Source organism: Kryptolebias marmoratus, linkage group LG19 (assembly GCF_001649575.2).
Source record: "Kryptolebias marmoratus isolate JLee-2015 linkage group LG19, ASM164957v2, whole genome shotgun sequence".
NCBI lineage: Eukaryota > Metazoa > Chordata > Actinopteri > Cyprinodontiformes > Rivulidae > Kryptolebias > Kryptolebias marmoratus.
In genome coordinates, this window is record NC_051448.1 from 14,663,414 (window position 1) to 14,672,946 (window position 9,533).

The window sequence follows — 9,533 nt, forward strand, 5'->3', positions numbered from 1 at the left end:
AGTACATAAACATTACACAGAATTAATGCCATCATGTGCTTGACACCTCCTTAGCTCTACTTTGCAGTAAAGAAAGCCTGTGTCAGATGGTTGTAAACGTTTTACACAGCTCTGATGGCACCTTGGTTATGTAGTATTGGGATGATAGGATATAACATGGCTTCAAAAGGCAACAACATCCTATTTTCCTCCACCACAGTAATAGGTTGATCATCTAAAGTGATAAATTCAGTCACCCATTCTAAAATCCTTTTTACCTCATTGCTGTCCTGTGGAAACTTGTCTCTTTTCTTTAGCGTTGCCACTAAAGTGTGTTGCTGGTGTAGATTCTCAGTCATCCGGGACTGAGAATCTTTTTGTTTTTAGCTCTGCCAGTTTAAGAGATAGTTGGGTGAACTGGCTGTACCCAGCCAAGCCCTTGGATCTGAAACGTCTAATTAAATTGGAGGTATTGAATGTAGCTCTGCTGCTATCACCACACTGCAAACGCTGCAGGTAGCCGCTGAACAGCAGTCGTGTTGCAGCTCAGCTGACGTGAAACCAAAAACAGTATTGGACTATGAACTCAGTGTATGACGCTATTCCAGCACCGACTGACAAAATAAATTCCTTCATCTGTGGTCTGATCTGCTGCTTGCAATTGTCTCAGGGCATCTGTAATAAATGCTGCTACTGAAATGACCCCAAAGTTTCAAAACTTTCTTCTGCAACTATAGAATGACATATTTTTAAAAAAAAATCCAGAACAGGCAACGCTTAAAATTGTATTTTCATGACTTTATTTTGAAATAAGTTTTTCATCTCAGAATTGTATTCATATTCAAAATGAAGCTCATTTTGTAGTGATATCAGTTAAAATGACCCTATTTAATTCTTTAAATAACAGATTTTTTTTTTAAGATTTTAAGGTGTTTCGGCCTAGAACTGTTTGTTTTCTCGTATTGACATGAAATCCTTACAAAATCACAAGAAAACAAAAGGGATTGCCTCTTTATCAAAGCTCCGGACAGTCAGGTTACCAAGTAGTTCAAGCTGAAAAGGCCACTTCAAGGAACATTTAGCAAATAGTCGTGCGTGACTTGACACACTGACAGATCATTCCCAACTGTCACGGCAGCCATGCAGAACAACCAAATAGGCTGTAACACAAGAACCGAGCGCTCTTGCATCATAATCCTCTCGTGTTCGTTAGAAAACAAAAGACTGACAGATAAATTGAACAATTGCAGGCATTGCAAGTATCTTTCCAGAGCTCGAACTTGCAACTAGACTGGACCAAACACAAACCGTTCACATGAATCCATAAATCAGAATGAGCAGGCAGATCTATTGTCAAAGGGGGGGGGGCAAACAAAAGAGAGACAAGTAGAAGGGGACAGAGTTGGACAGAGATGATTGAACACATGCTGGTATTGTTATGTGAGAGAAACAGAGCCCAGTGGTCACATGGTTTCCATTTCGTTAACACCTGCTAGGTGGTGGAAAGTTTCAGGGTGAGGTAACATGTTTTAGGGTCAAAGCGAACATCGCTCCGTCGCCTTTTTCATGCCATTGTGGACGGGACGCGCTGCGGCCCAGCCGACTTGACAATTCCACGTTTGAATCAATTAAAGTTCTGTTTACCAAACAAACCAAAAACACAAGAAGACAACACAAGAGAAGTCCAGCTGACAAGATAAAACAGACAATTAGAAGAGTCTAATTAAACTGAACACCAGGAGAAAAATAAAGAATGATTCCAAAGAACACGGGCTTGTTAACTTTCATTCAAACCTTGCCAGAAAATCGTACAAAGATGTGTTTTGTATAAATGGAAATGCAATTCCTGAGTGACTCTGCCCTGGAATCAGTTCATCAGCACACACACACACACGGAAGGTCTGCAGCTCCAACTTTTCTGCTGGAAATTTAAATCTTCTCAGTGTGCAGTCTGTGTGGGTGCAGCGCCTTCTAGTGGCTGTTTGCTCAGCCTTCATCTGAAGGAGATCACAGTTTATTGGAAGGCTGGCGGAAAGTAAAATCCAGACTTTCAGGATCGACGGTGAATGCGCAAGAAATATTAAAAAAAAGAGAGAGGCAATATAACAAGAAGCTTGCTTCAGGGAGAATAAAGGAAGGCAAACGGGCTTACAAGGAGCCCCCCTCCATTTGGACATCTGGACCGTTGGGCACCCCCACCCCACCTCTGTGTGTGTCTCTGAAGCTCAGAGTTGACGGGAGGTAATCCCCACCATGTGAGTGGGCGGCGCGGGTACCTATAAAAGGAGTGCCTGCCTGCGTCAGATTAGTTTTCTCCAATGGCTAAAGGTGACTGAATGTTTCAGTTGTGTCAGTGTCGTCCTATAGCTTAGAGGAAGAGATGATGGACGACTCCGGAGGTGTCCAAGTGGCTCGTGCGCTGAAGCACGCCGCGCTGTGCCTGATGCTGCTGCCCCGGTTCCTGCTGACCGCCGTCATGCTGTGGCTCCTGGACTTTCTGTGCATCCGGAGGAAATTGCTGCTGATAATGGGCAAGAAGCAGGACGGCCCGGACGACCCGCCGCTGTGCGTCTCCGACTCCAACAGGATGTTCACCTGGGAGTCCCTGCGGGCCGTGTGGCACGGCCAGAAACTGGACTTTCTCAAATCCGCGCACCTGGGCCAGGCTGCGCCCAACACCGAGGTGGTGCTGGTGCAGGAGCGGCGGCCGGTGCGCCTCCTGGACTGCACGAACGGCAAGAGACCGCTCATCCTCAACTTCGGCAGCTGCTCCTGACCGCCGTTCATGACGCGCCTGGCGGCGTTCCAGCGCGTCATGGGCCTGTACGCGGACGTCGCGGACTTCTTGGTGGTGTACATCGAGGAGGCGCACCCGTCGGACGGCTGGGTGAGCTCCGACGCGCCGTACCAGATCCCCAAGCACCGCTGCTTGGAGGACAGACTGAGAGCCGCCCAGCTGATGCTCTCCGAGGTGCCCGGGAGCAACGTGGTAGTGGACAACATGGACAACGCGTCCAACGCGGCGTACGGAGCCTACTTTGAGAGACTCTACATCGTGATGGACGAGAAGGTGGTGTACCAGGGGGGCAGGGGCCCGGAGGGCTACCGGATCTCCGAGCTGAAGAATTGGCTGGAGGAGTACAGGAAGCAGCTGGCGGCTCCTCAGACGGCAGTCATGTGTGTGTAGTTGATGCTTAAACCTGCCTGCTGCTCCGCTCATTCTGCTTCAGTGTCCAACACAGTGCAAACCATACCTGATGCTGCTATCAAACACACCACACATATGTTGTTGTGGGTGTTTTTTTTTTTTTTTTTTTTTTTTTTTTTCATGCATACAGACTCTGGACAGATATATAGAGAGAGAGGTTAAAATTTATGTTGAAGACTTTAGAGCCTTTTAGGCTGTCAAATTGTGCTTGTCATTGATTGCTCATAGCGATTTTCTTTATTATTATTTGTTGTTTTTTTTTGTATGGAAAAGTGTTTAATCAGTTGAATCTGGGTTCAGTTGATGATCACTCTATTTTTCTACAATATGTGTATGTGTGGTGTGCGTGCGCGTGTGTGTGTGTGGGAGAGGATGCGTAAAGGCTGATATCTCGCTCTGGCGTCTGTGTGAAGTTCGGTTTTTAAAAGGTCGCATCCAGAAAACCGACACTGATGTTCCTGACACCAGCAGAGGGATTCAGCTTTTCCCAGTGACTGTGAATTATTATTATTTTTTATTTCATTTTATTTTATTTTATTTTATTTTTGGAAACGATGTAACTGAACAAATGTTTGTAATAAATTACAGATTTACACCACTTGTGACCACGTAATACTCATTGGAACCTTAAACTTATTGTCTTTGGTCATTGTTGTGCCTTAAATTTTATTGGCACTTTATTTTATCCTCTTTCATGTTAGGTTATTATTTGCATTCACCATTTTTTAAGACTGATCAGGAAAGCATTCATTTTTTTTGCACTTAAAGGGATATACACATATATAATATACACACACACACACACACATACAGGTCAAAGCAAATGGGTTGCTTTCATATTTAACAGCTAGAACTGACCCTACAAAGTTACATATAATTATAGAAATTTTAGCTAAGTTAAAAGTTATTTTTTTCACATCAGATCATAAAACAGTTATGGTTTAAATCCGATTCAATCTAGAATTGTTACTTATGTATGACTTTACACAGCTGTGGCCTTTTTTATATCTTTTAATTAGCCTAAAGAAAGAGGAATGTCATTCAGGTTTAATCTGTCAGCTCTTCCTTTTTTCCTATCATTCATGCACTCAGGTTTAGTCTTCTACAACAGTGGTTCCCAAATTTGAGGTCAGGACTCCATTGTGGGTCACAAAACACTAAAATAGGGGGGTTTAGAAGATGTCCAGGAAGCAAACAAAATAAATAATAATAACAATAAAACACTCCTATATTTTATTATAATTTTCCATTTATTAGAATGCATGTAAAGTAGCACAAAAATAAAAACAATATGAAAAATGAAGAAAAAAATCTAATAAGATGTCTGTATAATGTGAGTTAAAGGTGTTTATGTTGTCATGACTTCCTTTGGGCAATAGTTCAACCGAGAACATATGGGGTAAAAACCTAAAGCTTAGCTGAAGCTAAACTCCTGTTCTACAAATTGACAAATGTAATTTGGATTATGTTGGTCCCATGTGGCCTGGGTTTCTATTTGCTCGACGTCCTTTATGGCTCATAATATCCGCAACACGTGTGAATCGGAAAGCCGTGTGTGTGCGTGTGTGTGCATGTGTGTGTCCTGCAGGCTGCCAGGGCTGAACAGAGAGCACCATGTAGAGACGATTTGTGCCCTTGCTTTACATCTGTTTCTACACTCAAAAGGACAAAAAAAAAAAAAAGAAAGAAAAAAAGAAAATGGTGTCTCTTTAAACTTCCCCTTCTTTTCACGCCGTGGCTCAAAAAGCCTGTGATAAAGTGAGAGAAGAATGTCAGTCAATCAGCGACGTCTGACCAAAGAGCTTTCTTCCTGAATTACTCTCTGGTCACCTGAGGCTGATCGACGGCTCAGAGAGTCAAACAAACAGGCCCAGGCTACAAGGGTCAGACCATAAAAAGGGTTTGTTGTTTTTACATACAGCAACCATCAAAGCTACTGTTTTTTAACGGTTGAACGTGCCAGAAAGACACCATTGGCACGTGTTTATAAGGAACACGGTGACCCAAGGAGATTAGATTTGTCTTATCTGACCAAGATGACTCTTCTCTATATAAGAAAGCCAACAGAGAAGTGTTCGGATCTTCTGCTTAAATGTGACAAGTAGGAGCTCTTGGGCTAATATAGTAATATTCATGGTATGATAGATTACATATAGTGAAATGTTAGAGGGCAAGAAGCAAGTTAAATTGAAGATATTATTTTGAACTTTTTAAGTTTGGAGATTTTTTTTTTTTGATGGATCTGAAATGTTGCATCAAACACACACACAAAAAGTAGGAAACCCCTCATTTAAAATTTAACAATAGGTCATGTTCTCAAAGCCTGCTGAATTATTTAGTGTTTAAGGTCTGAATTTGACATCTTTGACTCACAAATGACAAATAAATGGATTGTCCCTTTAGAGGTACTGGAGTGGATGTGAAGTTGCACAAAATGGAAAAACTGGGCTGCATTCAGGTACAGTAAGGAACTTTCCACTTTTGTGCAACTGACCCACCAGGATGCTGTGGGGTTTTTATTTTTCTGATTACTCAGAGAAACGTGTGAACTGCACCTCTTTAAAAGACATCACGGGCTCAGATCGTTGCAGCTCCTGAAACGAATAAATGTTCAGTTCACACGTGTCCCACTGCTGCAACCCACATGCCAGCGTGCACGTATCCAACAACGCGCAGTGAGCTGTAACACAACATGAGCAGACCTGTTTGATTAGAATACAAACAATAATAACAATAAAAAAAACATAATTATTTTCACTTTTGACAGGTTTATATGAGTCATGTTCACTCTGGAGTCATGTGCCAATGCGGTTCCAATAAGCTCCAATGGGCAACAGGTTTATCACCAGCTGTAATGTCACAATCAGAGCAACCCTGACAATGTTAACCTCTTAAAGCTGAACTGAAATGTGTTTTGAAGCCAACATCAGTAAAAATATAGCCATAAAATATGTTTTTTGTAGAAATTTCAAATTAAAAATAAAAAACACCATGTTTTTTGGTAATTCTGAATCTTGAAGAAACCACTCGGGTGTTTTCGGCTTTTTCCGTGACCAACTTGGAAGTCTGACATCCGCTGAGCCACTGAAGTTCAGCCATTCATCAGTGAGTGGATGAATACCGGTACAATGTAGTTCAGTTTGTTGGAATGAATTGTTCAAACTGGACAGGAAATACCACCGGAGTTTCATTTTTTTGACTTCCCGAAAGATAAAAACCTTCCTCAGACTTGGATCTATAAACTCTGATGTGGGAATTGCTATCAGAACTCAGATTTGGATCACTTTAAAGAGAAGCACCGCTCCGACCCTCGTTACTGCGGAGGGCTGGCTTCACACCAAAAGAACAGGACCTTTTTGCCAGCAGCAGTCCTAACTATGTTTAATTTTAAAAGAAAGTCAAATGTGGAGGAGGACATCTCCACAGGAGGAGAGGAGAAACAGGAAGTTTTACTTGAAACGTGACGTGAACGAACGCTGTCATTAAAAGGTCTGAGCTGCTGACAGGCCGACAGCCTGAGATCAGTTTGTGATTCAGAGGAAAAAATATGAACAATCCATGTGTGATTAAATAAAGTTGAAATGTCATAGTCTGAACCTGCTGTTGATTAGTTTACTCTGGTGTGAGAGTTCATAAACACTACTCTGAAGCGTGGTCATGTTGTTTATGAGTTAGCATCCGGTTAGCTTCGAGTTAGCGACGTTAGCTCTCTCCTGCCGTCTTTATGTTGATTTGCAGTGTTGTGTACTGATGTCATGACAACAACATCTGATTCCGGAGATCCAGCCGTCAGTTCAGGTTCATACTGGTATGGTTGTATATCCATTACTCCCGTGAAGTCATTTCTACGTGTTCAAAAAAGGCTTTTTCTTCCATTTCCACTAGTAAACAACCGGACAGTAGTGGCGTTCTTGGCCAGCTGTGGCACAGCTCACGCCATCAACCCGGACAGAACTCCGCCCCACAAATCACCCACTTATTGACTAAAACGCTAAAAACTATTTATTTAACTTTTAGGTCAAAAAACGGGTCCTGCAATGTTGTGTGAATGTGTTTGACTAAATAACATATATGAAATGTCCATTTTTTTTAGATTTTATTTCAGTTCAGCTTTAAATTCCAACCAAAGTGATGTTTATAAGTGGGTTTCTAGATAGATATACAGATTGATTTTACATAAACTGAATGCAGAGCAAACAATAAAGCAATAATTATAATAGTTACAGGCAGGGCAGAGTCAAGTTGCCCACAACGCCTCCTCAGTTATTTTAAAACAAATTGACAGCCAAATAATCCAGGCGTGCATTTTCCCTCCCACACAAAACACAAAACAAGCCCCCCCCCTTTCTTCGTTCCAGAAGCAGAGAGCGCAGGGACACCTGCAGGTGTCTGGTTAGTCCATCAGGTGGGTCTGCTGTCTGAGCCAGGACATATTTGCTTCCAGGTTTCTTTAATTACTGCCTGCCCCAGGCTCCCCCACCCCTTCCTGCTAAGAATTTGGCTTACAACATTAGACCTGAGGGTGTTCACACCTGGGGGTTTTGCAGCACTGTTGCGCCAAATGTGATCCGATCCAGGTAACAACTTTGGATGACTAAGTTTAGGAGATTTTTTTTTCTGATCTCATCCTGTGGTTTTTATAGATGAAATTGTGTCCTCTCAGTTGCAGCCTGTGAGTCACAGCCTGTAACAGATGTGTGTCTGCTCCTGAGCTCGTGTTGCTTTTTAGACATAACATCATAAACTACTAATCGATTATCCTTACCTCTGTCAGCATTCGTTTCATTCCTCCTTTCCTCATTTGATCAAATTTCCATCAAGTCTTGAACAAATAAACCCCGCAGCGGTACTTCAGTGCCTATAGCTCTTTGCTTTTTTAAATAGTTTTGTCAAGAATTAAGTCTTCTTATCTATGCAACGAGAACTTCACAAACTTCAGTTTAGTTTGAGAAATGTTTTAAGCTTCAGCAATTTTATAGATTTTGTACAAAATTAGTTATACTGAAGGCTTTTACTGTTGGCAGCCTGAAGGTTTAGTTAAATTAGGTGTTAAAAATATAGCAACTTTTTTACAATGTTTTTTCATTTTATATTTTGTTAATGTTTTACTAACATTTAAAAAAAAAACTTTTTTATTATTGATTATTTTATTCATTTAAGCAGGAAAGACATTTGAACTGTAGCATTTCTCCTACAAAAGTGTCCTGGCCAAGACAGCCAGCAGAAAAGGTTGTTAAGACAATAAGTAATAAAACCTTAAAGTAAAAGTTTGCAAAGCGGTTCTCAGAGTCAGTCATCAGTTATAACAGCATGACTTTGTCAGGCAACTTGTCAACAATAAACAGTCTCTGGAAGCTAAAGGTTTTCAAGTTTTGGACTTGGAATAATGTGCTTTTCCTCATTCAACAATTTCATTGTATGACATGAAACTCTCCAGACCTCATTACTTGATAAAACAGAGGGACCACATGTGTTGTGACTTTAGCTGAGTGACCCAGGACTCAGATTCTAAAGATCCGAACAGGTTTGTTCCAAAATTAGGGCCTTGGTTCCATTTTTTTCCCTCTCTTCTAATTGGGTCAAAAGTCAAAGACTAAATCGCTGGATCAGACTGTATTTTATGACAGGAAAGTGGATTCTTCTGCCCCAGAATGCCACAGTTCAGACAGACCCAGGTTCACCAGAGCTCTTTAGTTTATTATAAATTATGCAGAAGTAATGTCAATACGAACGTGTGTTTTGCTTCCTAGAATCCAAACGTTGTTTACATTTATCAAAGTAATCCAATGCAGTGGTTCTCAAAGTAGGGTTCAGGACCCCACTGTTGGTCATGAAACACAGAGCGGGGGCGGCCTTTCAGAGTCCTACAGAAATAATAGTAACTTTTTCAAACGATTGTCAGTCAGATATTTAGCTTTAACTGTTAGAAAGAGATGCAAACTCTAATCAAAAACAAATAAGAATAAAATAATGGTGGACAAGGCTCTGTGTTAAATGCTGATGTCAATCGTTTAAAAAGATTTACACTAATGTCAACATTTTCTATGAAACAAACAAAAATAAAGCTTTTTTCAGGGATTCCTACTGGATGTATTGGAGATTTAGCAGGTTGAACAATTCAGTCTCTCTCTTTTGTCAAATATCAACTAAACCTCAATGTTTAATATCAAATATCCATAAACCTTTTTATTTTGAAACTATTTAGACAACCCAAAGAGGCCACTTTTGTCTTTTTTTTTTGGTGTGAAAATAAAAACAGCATCCACTCCAATTCTGCCTAAAGCTGTGATTTTACACTGCACTTAAAAAAAAAAACTATTCCTATGACACAATCTTGATGCTATTT

General features: G+C 41.0%; 1 protein-coding gene across 1 annotated transcript; it reads left to right on the forward strand.

Moving 5' to 3' along the window:
* Positions 1–2,084: 2,084 nt before the first annotated feature.
* Positions 2,085–3,785, forward strand: LOC108231770 (thyroxine 5-deiodinase-like). Its single transcript, XM_017409050.3, has one exon. The coding sequence runs from the start codon at positions 2,360–2,362 to the stop codon at positions 3,164–3,166; it is 807 nt and encodes a 268-aa protein (XP_017264539.1). The 5' UTR covers positions 2,085–2,359; the 3' UTR covers positions 3,167–3,785.
* The last annotated feature ends 5,748 nt before the right edge of the window (positions 3,786–9,533 follow it).